Below are 17,770 nucleotides of genomic sequence, written 5' to 3' on the forward strand. Positions count from 1 at the left end.
GGATTGCATACCCCATTCGTGTGCATGAGGCCTTAGGGCTGGAGGCTCTGCCACAGGTACGAAGCAGGTGCAGGGTTTCCTCTTCTCCAGGCACTGAAGGGACAATTGCTGTGCACAAGATCTTCCCTCATCCTGCAGCTGCAGAGCTGACAGACTGGAGGAGTTCTCTCCTCTCTACTCTTTGCCTGTCTGCAGATCATTGCACAACAACAACAGATAGGAGGAAGATTCTGCGTGTATCAGCAATGTCATTGTACTGTACAGCTGGGGATAGTAGTCCTACACATACAACAGGAGTGGGGGAAAATGTCAGTGTGTCTTATGGGGCGAATACTAATGAGCACTTTTTTTCATTATGAAAGCGTTCATAAGTACAGGAAGACCGGGAAGCAATAAATGCACCGCTCCCTGGGCGGGCCCTGTACCCACCGCTCCCTGGGCGGGCCCTGTACCCACCGCTCCCTGGGCGGGCCCTGTACCCACCGCTCCCTGGGCGGGCCCTGTACCCACCGCTCCCTGGGCGGGCCCTGTACCCACCGCTCCCTGGGCGGGCCCTGTACCCACCGCTCCCTGGGCGGGCCCTGTACTCACCGCTCCCTGGGCATTCAGCGTGTCATTATTTGCAGTGTCTGGTGAGCAGCCCAGATTTCAATGTTTCCCAATAGATTTTCATCTGCATTACTCTGTATACAGTGAACACAAAACAGCTAGATGCTGTTCTGATTATCTGGGATATTTAATAGTCAGATTATCTAACACGCTGGTATTTTTTGAAGAAATCCTACCAAATTAAAAAATTCCTGATAGCCATTATGGCTTAAAGGGGCTGCCTTGTTCAGCAAATGGCATTTTTCTTGTACGTAGATAAAGGTAATGCACGGCACTTAATAATGTATTGCGATTGCCCACATTGCTTCTTTGCTGGCTTGAGTCACTTTTTTCATCACTGTATACACTGTTCACATCTAGGAGTTACAACCACCCTGCAATCCAGCAGCGGTGGTCGTGCTTGCACACTGTAGGAAAAAGCGCTGGCCTATGTGCACTCCAGCGGTCCCTGTCACCAGAGAACCTGGCACTTTTTTCTATAGTGTGCAAGCATTGGCCACTGCTGCTGGTTTACAAGGTCGTCGTAAGCCCTGGAAACGAGCAGTGTATAATTCAATGGAAAAACTAATCCAGCCAGCAAAGGAGGAAATATGGACAATCACAATACATTAGTAAGTGCCTTGTATTAACTCTGTCTACATTATAAATGCTATTTGCTCACGTGAGACAACCCATTTAACGATATGTAATGATTACTGTAGATTAACATTTTAATAAATCTCTGTTCTATGTACATCAATCTAGGGTTGTCACGATACCAAAATTTTGATTCGATACTATAAAAAATAAATAAAATAAAAAGTATTGCGATACTCAATAGCACGCAAAAAAAATACAACACCAAAAAAGCTGCATGCATTACGCATTTTATAGAACAGTCCTATCCCATTTTTTTTTTAGGGGGGGGGGCAAGATGACAAAAAAAAAAAAAAGGCGAATTGCGCAGTTTTTATTTATTTTTTGGACGTGGCAATATGTAATATGTTTATTTATTGTTTATATATTTTATATGTAAAATTGGGAGAGGGGGTGATTTGCACTACGCCACCAATGTTTTTAAACCATTAATACAATGGGTTAGTTTTCTTCATTGGTGGCGCAGTGGCCAAAGCCCCTCCTCTACCCGTCTCTCATCATTGGTGGCAGCAGCGGCATGGGGGAGGGAGAGTGTGACTCTCTCCCCTGTGCTGCTAAGGGGAACATAGAGCGAGCTGTGAGCAGCGGGCTCCATGTTCTCTGATAGTATCGGTAAATGGCAAATCCTGGTATCAAATCGATACCGGTACAAAAGTATTGATTGAGTATCGACAATTCGATACCCAGTGCAACCCTACATCAATCTTAATGGGAACCTGTCAAGAGAGATTTGCACACTAAACTACCAGCACTATACTGCTGAGGTTTAGCATTCTAAACATACCCTGTCAAAAAGTCTCGATTACAGCATTATAAGTAAAATTATCCGCCAACTGGTGCATGCACGGTGAAACTATAAGGCCTCTTTCACACGAGCGATACATATTGTGTCGGGATCTGTTCAGGGAAAGGCTATATTCACACGACCATATGAATGAGTCCGCACAGGTGCAGACACATTCATTTCAACAGGGCTGCAAAAGATATGGGCACTGTCCGCATCTGTAGTTCGGGTTCCCAGCTCAGAAGAAAAGATAGAGCATGTCCTATTCTTGTCCGCACAGCTTTTTTCTGCAATTGCTTTCAGGGTGTGTGTTTTTTCTGTCCGCAATGCACTCGCCTGAACAAAAACAATTAACATCTCTAGCATCCATCAGTGAAAAATGCATTGCATCCGGATGTCTTTAAGAAAGCCCCATTCACTTCTATGGAGCGAGGGCTGTGGGGAAAAACGCACAATACAGAACATTTTTTCAGATTTTTCCTAAACGCAAAGATGAAACATGAAAAATGACAGTCGTGCACAGACCCAGTGAAATGAATGGGTCAGGATTCAATCTAGATTCCAAGCGTTCATTACATGCATCGCATCCAAACAGAAAAGTCGCTCCTGTGAAAGAGCCCTAAAGCGGAGGCTAGTACTTCACTAAACGCTGAGCCCTTCTCTGAAGTCTTCTGCAGTAAACTATATACTGCATTTTAATTTTTCATACAAAAATTAAAAATAAAAAATGTATACAAAATGCAGGAAAGCTGCTTGTTAACCCATGATTACTGTCAGAACAACCAATACTGCTTAAACGGTATATTTTTTTTATTTCCAAAAAGCTCATGCATATAGCCTTTTCATGGCTCTGTGTAGCCGTATACATCACATGCTAAGTGCACTACATTTTTATCCCCTTGACACAACGTGAAGCAACCAAAAGGAACCTTTATGCTGGTGTCATTTTTTGGGAATTTTCCCTTTTTTTTTAAGGTATAAATAAAAAAACAGTTGCATGGAAGTCTAGAGGAAATCATAAACGCCTAACAATGGCATTTTTTCACATCTCAACATGCCAGGTCAGATGTTGTGCTCCTCATTGCCTGGCATTTTTTTCCATTAAGGGCTCATGCACACGACAGTATTTTGCGTTCAGTATACTGGCTGTTTTTTTTTAGTTCAGTATGCGGTACATATACTGAACCATTCATTTCAATGGTTCAGCAAAAAAGTAAAAAAAAAAAAAAAAAAAAAAAAAAAACACACACTGGTGTCTCCGTGTGCATTACGTTTCAGTATTTCTGTACCGTGAAAAAATAGAACATGTCCTATTCTTGTCTGCAAATAACGGTGCTTGGCTCCATTCAAGTCAATGGGTCCGCAAAAAAAAAAAAAAAAAACACGGAACACATACGGAAATGCATCCGTATGTCTTCTGTATCCGTTCAGTTTTTGCTGATCTATTGAAAATGTCATGCCCAGCCCAATTTTTTCTATGTAACTACTGAATACTCTATATGGCATACAGAAAAACTGAATGGAAAAAAACGGAAAGGAAACAAAACGGAACGAATCCATAAAAAACGGACCGCAAAACACTGAAAGCCATACTGTCGTGTGCATGAGCCCTAAATCTCCATATTTTTTTTTTTTTTTTTTTTTGCTGCTTTAAAACCACAAATGTGATTTCGCTTTGTAATGGCTCTATTGTATGCCGTTATTTTACCAATGAGTTGTTCCATTACAGCTCTACAGAGGAAGTGACATTACATACGTTCCCTTTTAAAAAATGCTAGGCAAGCAAAAAAAATTAATACATTTATGGCGTTTAACACACCATTCAAAATGGCAGTAAAACACACTATATGGATAAAAACTCAAAAATGCCTAAAAGAATAAAATTAGTACCAAAAAAGTTGATCAAATAATCAAAGCAATTTAGAATTTTTTTTATTAAGAAAGGCACGAAACCCATGAGGAGGCAGCGCGGCGCCGTACTAGACAGCAGTATAGCTTCAACTCCCTGCCATATAGGCCCCATGCTCTGACGTGCTGAAATGATCATTATATCCAAAACAGGAGATGCAAAAGTCTCAACATACAACTTGATGTCAGACATTTGCAACCTTTTTGCAAAATATTCAGATAAAATATATATTACAGCAACATTTCCCATTGTGGCCAATCAGATTACAGCTTTCATTTTTGTAATTGACTCTGGAAAATAAAAGAGGCGTTCTGACTGGTTAGTATAGGCAAGTTCCCTACTTTCCCTGTATTTTCAGATTTATACAGGAACTTGTGCCAGTAACAAGCACAATTGCACAATATACATAACTGTACGCTATATTGAAGTACTAAGTACCCATGAGAAGGAAATACTGGGACTGTGAGAAAGGAGTAGGATGGCCAAATCTTTCATGACAGGAAGAAACTAAGGGGGATGAACTTAGCGGCCATTAAAGTCATGGTGATGTACTATCAAGTTACCACACTACAAAAAAGATGAAGTAATAAATAGATTGAGGTAAATAAAGTACAAGCCAGTAGAAGAGCATTCCTATATGATTAATAGCAGTACAGTGATCCCACAAGATACAACGCTCTGGACCATCGGAAGTTGAAACTTGACTCAGACCCAACCAATCAACATGGCCATTTCTCTGGTGAAACACCTGTATTGGTTGTGTAGTAGCTCCTCTCCACAGTACTACATCTCCCATACTGCCCTATCTGTACCAGGGTGACACCAGGTGAGGGTGGCTCCATTTTATTTTTATGGCACATTGTGTGTACTGTGAAGGGCGCTAAAGAAGCTCCTGTCCTCATCATAGAAAGTTATCTACAGCTTCTAGCATCTCTCCCTGACTAATATATATATAAGGACTTGCTTCATCTGTCTTAGTTGTCTGCTTATTATTCTTACATCTTCATTTTTTCTTGTGTTGGGACTCTGAGACCAATTATTAGTTTTCCATAAAGTTATGGACTAAAATGGTTTCCTCTTACAATGGTTGTACCGGAACCAATTAATAATGAAACTTGGGGGACCACTTGTACATGTTTTAGGCCATGTTTACATATGCCCTGTGAACTCCGGCAGAGGAACTGGAATTCACAGTTTCCTTTGTCTGGGGCATATATGCTGGAAAGTTGCCGGATCCCATTACAGTGAATGTAGATCCAGCGGTGATCCGTGGTATCCAGCTATGCCGGATACGGTGAACTCCGGCAGCATGTTCCTCAGCCAGAACATACTGCCGGAGTTCACAGCGCATACGTGAACCCAGCCTAAGGGCGCAGTCAGACGACCGCTTCATGTTTTGCGGTCCGCAAATTGTGGACTTTTAAGAAGTGGCAAGAAAAAAGGGGTGTGGCTTAGCGGAAGGGGGACAAGGCTTCACCCTGTCGCCGCCGAATTTGCCATAACTTTTGCCAGAGAGTGGCGGATGTCATAGCTGAAGTCTATGTCAGCCTGTAGCTGGTGTAGACTTCGGTTTCTGGCGCACAGCAGGGTAGAGATGCGCCCGATTTAAGATGCTTCTGTCCCTTAAATAAATAAAAAAGAAAAATATAAAATCTGGCGCATCTCATGCCAGCGCAGGGAGATCAAGACTGGAGGATGGATCCACCAGTCTTCATACATCTACCCTTAATGTTTTATATAAAATCTTCATTATATTTGTATTCGTTTCTGATCCGGGAATGGGAGCAGATAATAAATTGTTGCTTTTCTCACCAGTTGACTTGACAGATAAACCACGTGTAGAGATTGTGGTTTTGCATAGAAATACATCTAGGACATTTTTCAAAAACAGGTGAACAGATCAGACAATAGCAGCATACCATAGATATGAAGCCGGCAGCGAAAATGTGAAAGCAGTAATAACAGATCGTCATCTATTCCCCTAAAAGATGCCCCACATGCATCAAAGAGAAGCTCTTATTAAATTAACTGGAAGGACGAGCGAAGACGAATTCAATAGCAAACTCGCACACCACGTTAATGAACCAGATTAAAAGTTAACTTCATAGCATGTACCAGACCTGTTCCCATCAAAAGAGGAGATCTTTGATCACCAAGGAGTTCACTTGAGAAGTAGCATCACTTACAGATGAAAGGAAGTGCAATGAATGAGTGCTAGTTACAAAATTGGGCAAATGTGGCGGTTTCTGTGTTACATAAAGAGTACAGACACGTAGTCACAGACCTTGTATTCACTCATATTGCACAGTAACTGTCACTACTTACACTGACGAGAATGAGGTAATCGGTTGATGAAATGGAAAGACCATAACCATATAGCACCAGACTCTAAATGTGTTCTGCTTTCAGACACCCTCCTCCACCCACATGCAGTATTTGCAGTGCAAGAGCTTCCACTTATTGCCATTTCACAGGAACTAGGGCAGGACAGAAGTGGGATACTGCGCAGGACCCTTAGGCCGGGAAAACCTTCCTTCAAGTGGTATGCCAGTATGCCTACTGAGAAATACAAAAATGGAGTTCATTATGAATGGTCCTGCTTCTTGGTTGATTTGGCCAGGCAAGCCAATGATACTAGATGAACTTATGGCCCCATCAACCAAGAAGGACATGGAGGGGCTGGCCCAGGAAGAGCAGAGATGCACAGTGGCTTAGACCCGCTCTTGGTGCACAATTGCATATCAATTGAAAGTACTTTTTGTGCAGAATGAAGCAATGTATGCTTAAAGGGGGTTCTGCACTTTGTTTAAACTGATGATCTATCCTCTGGATAGATCAGCTTCTGATAGGGGTCTGACACCCGGGACCCCCGCCGATCAGCTGTTTGAGAAGGCAGCGGCGCGCCAGCAGCGCCGCGGCCTTCTCACTGTTTACTGCCGGCCCAGTGATGTCACGACTTGTATCAACTGGCCTGGGCTAAGCTTCATTCAAGGGAACGGAGCTTAGCCGTGCCCAGGCCAGTAATAGTCGTGACGTCACTGGGCCGGCGGTAAACAGTGAGAAGGCCGCGGCGCTGCTGGAGCGCCGCTGCCTTCTCAAACAGCTGATCGGCTGGGGTCCCCGGTGTCAGAGGATAGATCATCAGTTTAAACAAAGTGCAGAACCCCTTTAAGTTAAAGGTATGGGCACAATCAGCTGAGCTAGCCCTACAAAGCATTGTGCCTGGTTTGAAACTGAATTTCCTGGCAACAGACTCCTTTAATGCCATTCTTTTGAAAGCAAGTAGGCAAGAAAAATGTGGCCAAGGACTGGCTTCTTTGGTCTCGTGCAAGGCCAGCTTTAGCAGAACATCCTGTGTTATCACAGGAGACTCATCCACTGCCACTGCTGAAGCTTTTTTTTTTGCATAATACATTGGTATCACTTGTGCCCTGTAATGTGGTACTTACATTGTGTAACACTACTACTGAACCATATATTATTTTTGGATAGTGTTATGGTGGCTACACTATAGAGCACAGTTATTCAGACAGAAATGTAAGGCACTGTTACTTAGGTGCCATAATGCACCATGCTAACGTCAGGGAAGGCATGAAATGTAACTACGGCACATCTCAACCAAAGCAAATAGAATCTATTATGTAGATTAAGTTAATACAAGCCACTTACGGTAGTAATGTATTGCAATTACCCAGATTGCCTTCTTTGCTGGCTGAATTAATTTTTCCATCACATTATACACTGCTCAATTCCATGGTTGGGACCAACCTGCAATCCATCAGTAGTGGTCATGATTTCCACTATTTAGTGGAAGGAACCTTGGTAGCGCACATAGGCTAGTGCTTTTTCCACTAGTGTGCAAGCACGACCACCAATGATGGATTGGTCAGTGGTCGTAACCATGTTAAAGTGCAGTGTATAATGTGCTGAAAAAATGAATCCAGCAAGCAAAGGAAGCAATATGGATAATAACACATTAGGAAGTCGCTTTTATTAACTTCCTCTATATAATAAGTGCTATTTTCTGAAGTGACAACCCCTTTAAGTCAGACATGGCGATGACCACAGGAACCCGTGAGAAAACCCAATTTACCTGGTGTCAAATTAAAATAAACCTGTATATTAAAGCACACGGCCGTTGGTTTTGGTCCGCATCCGAGCCGCTGTTTTGGCGGCTCGGATGCGGACCCATTCACTTCAATGGGGCCGCAAGAGATGCGGCCAGCACTCCGTGTGCTGTCCGCATCCATTTCTCCATTCCATGGCACCGCTAAAAAAATATAACATGTCCTATTCTTGTCTGCGCTTTGCGGACAAGAATAGGCATTTATATTGAAGACTGTCCGTGCCGTTCCACACCACGGTCGTGTGCATGAGGCCTAATACTTAGAGTTAGGGCTGGGCGATATGGCCTAAAATCTATATCGTGATATTTTGAAGCATGTGCGATATAACGATATATCGCAATATTTTCTTTTCTTCTGTAATCATCCTCCATGTCCCCCATCCAGCGCCATCAGTCCCATGCCATTGCTATTTGCAATCATCCATCTCCCCCAGCCAGCACCATCAGCCCCATGCCATAGCCATCCACGCACCGCCCACCTCCCCTTCCCGGTAGATTCGGGCCCCTGCTAATATACTTCCTTTTCCTGCAGGGTGCGCGGCTGGAGACCATCAGCGTCTTCTTCCCAGCATGCACTGGGAGGGACCTGATGTCACACACAGCGCCAGCCAGCGCGCTGACGATGTGTGCACACAAGGCCCTGGCCAGTGCAGCTTGGTGCAGAGTAGGGAGACCACGGAGCGTTGAGTGAGAAGCTTCTTCAATTCACTACCGCTCTGTGGTAATCTATCGCGATATAGACAAAATCCATATAGTTGCCCGAATTTATATCGCTCATATCGTATATTGTTTATATCACCCACCCCTACTCAGAGTCACTTGAAAATTATTTTTAGGAGTTCATGTCTGGGCTGTGCAGTATTTGTTTATTGAAGGCCTATCCCCAATATCTGATTAGTGATGGGTGTCAGCCCAATCTAATGTTGATGGCCTTTCCAAACATCAAACCTGTGGGCAACCCCTTCAGGGCTCAAGCACACAGATGCATTTTTTTCCGTGTCCATTCAGGTTTTTTTTTTGCGGAATGCAGAATCATTTACTTTGACGGGGCTGCAAAAAAGAAATGGAAATTAGTCCGTGTGCATTCCGTGTCCGCATGGCCGTTACGCAAAAAAAAAAAAAAGAACATGTCCTATTATTGTCTGCATTACAGACAAAGATAGGACTTGTCTGTTCCGTTCCTCAAAATGCACACAGCCTGTATCCATGTTTTGCAGATCTGCAATTTACGGACGGCAAAACATCCAACAGTGGCGTGCATGAGCCCTTAAGGATCTATTTACAACTGACAGCGTGAATTATTAAAACCGCAGGCCAAAACTGCACCACAAAGAGCTATATCATGAAAAGTAGTCAAAATTCCTACCATGCAGTTAGCTGCCGCACACAAACCTACCAGTGTATAATGTAATATACCGCAAATGTGAAATAATTCTGTCAAGTGTGACAAAATGTCCGCATATGAACAAATACCTGATGCAGCTCAAGACAGGAGGACAGAATATGACTGTTACTGCAAGAAATGTATGAATAGAGGTGGATGGAAAACTGAAGATATGGCCCATACTACAGGATGTGGACAGCAGATAAAGAACGCAATGACAGACGGCTGTCTGCATAACATAATCCAATGACTGAGAAATGCCATGAAACATTACACTAGCTCGTCAGCTACAATGCTCTATTAAAAGGAACAAGTATGTGTCACAAGACAGAAGGCAGACGGGAAGGATGATGTTAAGAGAATGACACAAAATGCTACCAAACCACACAGAACAGTACAATTACAACTTAAAAGGGTCAGGCCACCAAGAACATGAATCATCTAGCCACAGGACAGGTGACAAACATAAGACTGCTGGGTAAGTGACCACTAGGAACTCTGGATAATGAGAATGGAAGCCTCGGAGCCCTGTGTGAATGTGTGACCACCGCTGCTTCCACTTCTAGTGGACTGCAGGAGACAGCAGTGAATGGAGCAGTGGTCCCTCATGCGCTCTACCGCTCCGCTCACCCCCATACTTGTGATCAGTAGGAATCCCAGCAGTCGGACCCCAGAGATCATATACATCACCTACCTTGTGGAGAGGTTTGAAATATTGTTTGTTGGTCAACCCCAACATTCCCACAAAGCCAAAAACATCAGCTGCAAAGATGGCCTGAAATGTGTGTTGATTATACAACAGGTCTGGATGCAATGTTTCACCCTACAAAGCATCCAATCTTTAGAGGTCAAATGCATCTGGTTCTGTGCACTCGGCACACTCTAAAGCCTCATGCACACGTCCGTGGAACACGGACCATGAGATACTGGCCTGGATTCCTGCTGAGTGCAGGAGCGCACAGCGTCATTGGTTGCTATGACGCCATGCGCTTTGTGCCACCGCTGCTGCACAGTGTCATTGGTTGCTATGATGCTGTGCGCTTTGTGCCACCACTGCTGCACAGTGTCATTGGTTGCTATGACGCAGTGCGCTTTGTGCCACCGCAGCTGTACAGTAATACAATGATATGATCTAAACGAGTATTATTGTACAGCAGCGGCGGCACAAAGCACACGGCGTCATAGCAACCAATGACGCCGTGCGCTCCTGCACTCAGCAGGAATCCAGGCCGGTATCTCACGGTCCGTGTTCCACGGACGTGTGCATGAGGCTTAAGAGCATCCCAGTCACTTTGGAGATTTTCACCAGTGGATTTCTTTGGCTTGGCAATCTGCTGGAGGCCTACATTTAAAGTTCATTAATAATATCTTTTGACATGTTTTAAGACACAACTGTGTGACATCTAATTGCATCGGATTGGGGAGTCACAGTTTGACCTGGCCTCCTGAGTCTTAGGAATCATTCGATTAGCTTTCTTCTGCATATACTGGGAAACATTTATATAGACTGGTCTGAAACACTGGTCTACCGTAACTATATTCACTATTGTGAAATACAGAGTAGGATCCAGTTCAAGGTGATGTTCCACAAGACATAAAACAGTGGGGTCTTTTATCAAACTGGTGTCAAGTAGAACTGGCTTAAAATGTCCATAGCAACCAATCAGATTCCATCTTTTATTTTCCAAAGGAGCTGTCCAAAATGAAAGGTGGGATCTGATTGGTTGCTATGGGCAGCTAAACCAGTTCTACTTTACACCTGTTTGATAAATGACCCCACAAGTTTATTAGTAAACCTATAGGGAATAATACAAAAGGTATTTACTATATCTTTTTGTGTATTTCTGTAAGGTAACCATATTAAGGACTCTTTCACACGAGCGGATGCCGTGCGGGTAATCCGCTGCATGAAAGAGAGCCAAACACCACTCCGGACACGGAGCATTGACACGATTGATAATGTTCTGTGCCTCCCTGTGACCTTTTTGCTACAGAATTACGGTGACAACTTTATCTCACTGTGATTTTGTAGTAAAAAGATCACAGAGAGGCACAGAGCATTATCAGTCATGTTACTGCTCCGTGTCTCTGCTGTCCGGAGTGGGGTTTGGCACTCTTTATGCAGCGGATTACCCGCACAGCATCTACTCGTGTGAAAGAGTTCTAAAGGGGTTGTTCAACATAATTAAAATTCTCAGACAAGCCCAAAAAATAAATCTGATTGGCGGTGGTCCCGTGGGTAACACAGCCACAAATCGGAGGAAAGGTCATCAGTTAGAAAAAAAAAAAATATATAAGAAAAACACTTTAAGGGAGTCATCACAGGTGGCATAATCTGTTGCAGAAAGTTTCTGTGACTGAAACACCGGTCTCCGTTTTTTGAATGGGGCCCCATTTAGCTAAATAGAACTAATTTTAAGTTGCAGAAAATTTTCTGCAACAAAATCTGTTGTGTGTTAAGGCACCCTAAAAAGGAATAATGGAAACAAGACTAATGACACCTAGGCAAGAAACCACCAGAACAATGAAAATGGTCAGTGATTTACTGTATTGTAATTACCAGTGGTGAGTGTTTGATGTTTGAGGTGAAAAAGTTATGACTGATCTACTGGTGGCATTCTAAGAAATATCTATTCAGATGTTCCACGGGTGACTGTAAACCCCAAGCTATGATTAAAGCAGGTGCTGAAGTTGTGATGGGCAGACATACTAATCCTGTCTAATGTTTAGACTGTGTAAACTTAAACGGGTTCTCCAGGAATTGTTTAAAATTGACGCCAGCAACCTGTCCTAGACTGTTTCCACCACTCGCAGAGCTGCCTATTCATTATGATCGGCAGCACATCCATGACTACACAGCGAGATGTGCTGCCGATCATCGTGCATCTTTCACCCTGATGAAAGACACCCATTCCCTCGTTTACTTGTTCATCGGCTGATCAATTTTACAGGCCAATTATCAGGAATCAGTGTTTGTACGAAAGCTCGTTCCCGATAACTGGCCCAAAAATTTTCAGTCTAAGGGCTCATGCCATGCTGTGCATTGGGGACTGCAAATAGTGGCCGGTGCAGACGGATGTAGACCCATTCAAAAAATAAAGCATGTAATATTATTTTGCGGTGCAGAGGCACGGATCAAAATGTCATTCAAATGCATTCTAGTTTTCCCGTAGTCTTCTACTTCGTGCCTCCGCTCTGTATCTTCTGTATTGTGGACCCATTCAAGTGAATGAGACAGCATGTGTGAAACTGTACACACGCGGACGGTGCCTGCGGGCCGCAGTACGGGTATGGCCAGCACACATTCATGTGCATGTAGGGTTGCACCAGGTATCACATTTTCAATACCCAACCAATACTTTTGCACCCAGATCGTTAAGATACTAGGATTTGCTATTTTCCGATACTAGGCTGCTCTACTTACTGCACAGCCTAGTATCAGAGAACATGGCAAGCACCGCCCTCAGCACGCACCATGTTCTCCTGGCAGCACAGTGGCAGCTTCCGATCGGAGCCCCAGCAGTGTAATTGCTGGGCTCTGAGCGGTTACCATGGCAGCCAGGACGCTACTGAAGCTTTCCATGGTAATCTCGCTGCTGCTGTGTGCACCAAGCACAGGGCAGCAGGGAGAGTAAAGTCCTATTCAGCCTAATAGAGCTCTATTACCCTGGGTTCACACCTGAGCGTTCTGAAAGGAGCGCTCTGTATGCGCGATTGTACCAGCGTTTACAATCGCGCACACAGAGACAAGCGAACGCCCATTGTCGCGCGTTCCCGAAAGTCTATGAATGAGAACGCGCGACAAAACGCCCCAAAGAATCTCAAGAACTTTTTTGAGCGTAGGGCGTTTTTCAGCGCGTTCAAACGCGCTGTAAAACGCTCAAGTTTGGTTTTCATGTGTTGAAGCATTGGTTTTCATGTGTTGAGAGTTTTACAGCGCGTTTGAACGCTCTGTAAAACGCTCAGGTGTGAACCCAGCGTTAGGGTGAATAGGACAAGGGTTCTAGCTCCCTAAGGTGGTTAAAGTAAAAAAAAAAAAAAAAAAAAAAAAAAAAACGTCCGCCACGTCTGAAAAAGTCTGAACTATTAAAATATTTTTTTAAAATAACAGGAAAAAAAACACGCGATTTGTTATTTTTTAGTCACCTTGTCCCCCCCCCCCCCAAAAAATAGGATAGGACTGTTCTATTATGGGCCAGAAGTTCCACGGAATGCAAGCAGCTTTTTTGTGTTTTTATTTTTTTTCACATGGTTTTGAGTATCACAAAACTTTTTATGGTATTAAAATCGAATAAAAATGTTGGTATTGTGACAACCCTACGTGCATGAGCCCTAATTGTCCACATGTCTGCTTTTCGAGGACGTGTGCTGTCCGCATTTTCTGCGGACACCACACGTACCCATTGATTTGAATGTGTCTGTTCACACATGATGCAGAGCAAACACTCCCATTGAATCTATGGGTCTGTGAAAATCATGGACACAACATGGATGGCATCCTTGTTGTGTCTGTTTTTTCACTGAAGACTAATAGGAGATGCTCTAGAAATGAAATTTTAGCTAGGCAACGTTCATGGATTGAGGAGGGTAAAAAGGGACACACGGACCAAACAATTTTTTTTTTCACCAACTTAAAAATGACGAGACCTAAAGCCTTATTCACAGTCAGGCCTAGTCCCCATTTCAGTGTCAGGGTCACATCCGTGGAAAAAAAAAGCGTACGCGTTTCATACGTGAAGATGTACATGAAGGATTCGTGGTTGGTCCGTGTGTCCATTTTTACCATCAGTGTGTCATCCGTAATTCACTGACGTTGCTCAGCTGAAAATGTATTTCCAATCTTCTATCAGTCTTCAGTGAAAAACCGATGCACCACGGATGCCATCTGTGTTGCCCTTGTGATCTTCATGGACCCATAGACTTCTATGGATGAGCTTGAGCCACATCACAGATCAAAAGTAGTGCACGTCTCCGCAATTTTTTTTTTATCTATTCACGGCAAGTAAATACAAAAAAAATGTGAATAGACACATTTAAATCAATTGGTACGTGTGCTGTCCGTGGATAATGCGGACAGCACACATCAGTGAAAAACGGAAATATGGACGAGGCCTCATTGCTCGGTCAGTGATTTCCATCAGTGATTTTAAGCCAAAATTAGGTGCGGCTCTAAACACAGAACAGGTGCAGATTGTTTCCTTTACGTCTATGGAGGCTCCAGTCCTGGTTTTGGCTCACAATCACTGACCAAAACGCTGATGTGTGAATAAAGCCTAAGGGCTGTTTCACACGAGCAGATGCCGTGCGTGACATCTGCTGCGTGAATGACAGCCAAGACCCGATGCGGATAGCAGAAGCACGGAGCAGTAACATGATTGATAATGCTCCGTGCCTCTCTATGATCTCTTTACTACGAAATCAGTGATAACTTTATCTCACTGTGATTTCATAGTAAAGAGATCACAGAGAGGCACGGAGCATTATCAGTCATGTTAATGCTCCGTGTCTCTGCAGTCCGCATCGGGTCTTGGCAGTCATTCACGGAGCGGATGTCACACACGGCATCCGCTCGTGTGAAACAGCCCTAATAGGACATTTACACTAGGAGTTTACAGAAGAACCACATTTTTAAAGTGGCTGCAGCTGGATCATAAGTTTGGAGCACGTCTAGACGCTTGCCTAACTTTATACTACCAACTGAATGGCCCAAAAATTTTCAACAGAATTTTGATGCATCATTATCCATGGTCCTTTCCCATAAAGCCACACCCTTTGCCCCATTTGTCTAAGGCCGAATGCACACGGCTGTTTTTCACGGCCGTGAGCAGTCCGTGGAACCACGGGCTGGATTCCCGCTGAGAGCAGGAGCGCATGGCGTCATTGGTTGCTATGACGCCGTGCGCTCCCTGCTGCCGCCGCAATACGGTATTGCACTGGTATGATCTATACCAGTGTATTACTCTACTGTGGTGGCAGCAGGGAGCGCACGGCGTCATAGCAACTAATGACGCCGTGCGTTCCTGCTCTCAGCAGGAATCCAGCCCGTGGTTCCACGGACTGCTCACGGCCGTGAAAAACGGCCGTGTGCATTCGGCCTAACAAGGAACAGAAAGTGTCTAAACCACGTAATAAATGTACACCAGTATTTTTCTCTACAAATTAGATCAGAATTCTCAGTAAATGCCCTCCGTAGGGAATAACAGTATACACCACAGTACCAGCTCATGGCAGGAACCACATTTACTTCTGAGGGTGCTGCCACACGTTCAGGATTTGTAATGCCGTTTTAGGGTACGTTTACTCAAAGCTGTTTTGAGGCAGATAGGCCTGCAGGATTTTCAGCCAAAGCCAGAAGTTACTTTGAAAGGAACCAGAAATATGAAGGAAGGACTTCTAGTTCTTAGTTGCCCACAGCAACCAACCAGATTCCACCTTTCATTTTGAAAAGGAGCTCTGAAAAATGAAAGATGGAATCTCATTGGTTTCTGTGGGCAACTACGCCAAATTTCCTTTACACTAGTTCGGATAAAATACCACCCCCCCCCCATGACTGGATTCAAAAAAAGGGAAGTTGTATCTGCCCTTAATACTTCCTTCTCCTTTTATGATCCACTCTCCTTCAAAAACTGCCTTAAGAAAAAAAAAAAAAAAAAAAATTAACGGGTGGCAGCACGCTTAGGCTAGGTTCACTCGGAGTATTGTGGGGGAGGATTTTGGGGCAAATTCCACACCAAAAATCCTTATCCAAAAACGTATGCAGAACTTCCCCATTGATTTCATGGGGAATCAGTATGTAAACCATACGGGTTTTTTTTTCCCCGCCTGCAGTTTTAAAAACCGCACCATGAAACATGGAAGTGTCCTGTCCATTCTTGACACAGGATCCACCTCCAGAATTCCACTGAAAATGGGCAGGAACGAAAATCCTCATCAAAACCACACCCAAAACTGTGTGCATCAGGTTTTGTCAGCGTCCAAAATATTCCATGTGAACCTAGTCCTAGAATGGCCTGTCAATATTAAAGGTAGGCCCAGGTAAGTGAGTGTTAGGACCCGAGCTACTTGAGAAACCTTGGCGCGGTGCTCGGGCTCAGACATGTCCTCCACAGCAGGACATGTGGGCTAATCTCTCAATTTTAACATCAGTTTGAGGGTTGAGTAAGACCGCAGAGTGCACCTGTCTTTGCTATTATTATATGGTCAATATTAAAACCCTGGAGAACCCCTTTAAGTTCTCTGGTAATAAATCACTCTCCCATGGACCATTTCAAAGAACCACATGTGGAACATACAATTCAGCGACACAACCCAAAATAAAATGACTGTAGTATCTACACTAAAGGTTATGTCTACAATAAAAACCTACAGTTCTGGCCTCCATATGTTCCACACATGAGCACCACCAGTGCTGGCACCATAAATACAGAACACAGCGAGGAGGGCGACCCTGGTCACGTGATTACACCCCAGCTATTATATGTACACCCCACAACAATGATCCCGTACAGCAGTCACCCCCATTACTAATCTGCGGCGACCGTGCACACATAAGGCACAGCACCGCATACACTGACTTGTGCATTGTCATGTTCCGCACACTACAGAGATGACAAAGCTGCAGATAGAGGAAGTGCCCCCCTGGGTGGGCAGCACTCACCCGCACAGCTCGCTCGGTACACCGGTAGTCTGCCCGGTAACACCAGTGACGACCAGCAGGACAGCGACGAGTGCCGAGATCCCCGGGGGTTTCATGCTGCGGCCGAATCCAGTCCGAAGCCCCAGCGCACAAACACAGGCTGCCCAAGGAAGAGTCATGTGATCGTCATCTGACAGCTCCGCCTACTGACCGGCACATGATCTGTGGTCAGCTCCTCAGCTCCCCCTAGTGGAAAAATAAAGTACAGTCCAGTGTTATGCGTCGTGCGTGCTTCCCCTTTTTCACTAGTGCTGCGTCTTTTACTAAAGCTCTAACATGCTGTTTTTTTAGAGGCATAAAACGCCACCAATTTAAAAAAAAACTCCACTAGGACAAAATATACCTATCTGCCATGGTTTTTAGAAACGCCCAAAAAGGAGTGTTTTCAGACGATGGAGTGATTTTTGGTTGCTTTTTTTCTGTCACATATTTATGACATGCATTTTTTTTCCAGACAGAGAAGTAGGCTGGAAAAGCGCCAAACCTAGCATTGTCGCAGGACGGATCCGGCAGGCTGGTCTCCCTGTCGGATCCGTCCTCCCGCTGTTTCGCCGGACCGCTGCTCCGTCCCCATTGACTATAATGGGGACGGGGGCTGAGCTCCGGCGCAGCACGCCGAATGACGC

At 44.3% G+C, this 17,770-nt stretch overlaps 1 protein-coding gene across 2 annotated transcripts in view; it reads right to left on the reverse strand.

The window, feature by feature from the left end:
- IGF2R (insulin like growth factor 2 receptor) overlaps positions 1–17,264 on the reverse strand; it is a 191,989-nt gene extending 174,725 nt beyond the window's left edge. For both annotated transcript variants that reach the window (XM_044288851.1, XM_044288850.1), the window contains exon 1: positions 17,106–17,264. In XM_044288851.1, coding sequence (XP_044144786.1) covers positions 17,106–17,263 — 158 coding nt within the window. In that variant the 5' untranslated portion in view covers position 17,264. The remainder of the gene's footprint in view (positions 1–17,105) is intronic.
- Between the last annotated feature and the right edge of the window lie 506 nt (positions 17,265–17,770).

The sequence above is a fragment of the Bufo gargarizans genome, chromosome 4, assembly GCF_014858855.1.
Source record: "Bufo gargarizans isolate SCDJY-AF-19 chromosome 4, ASM1485885v1, whole genome shotgun sequence".
Lineage (NCBI taxonomy): Eukaryota > Metazoa > Chordata > Amphibia > Anura > Bufonidae > Bufo > Bufo gargarizans.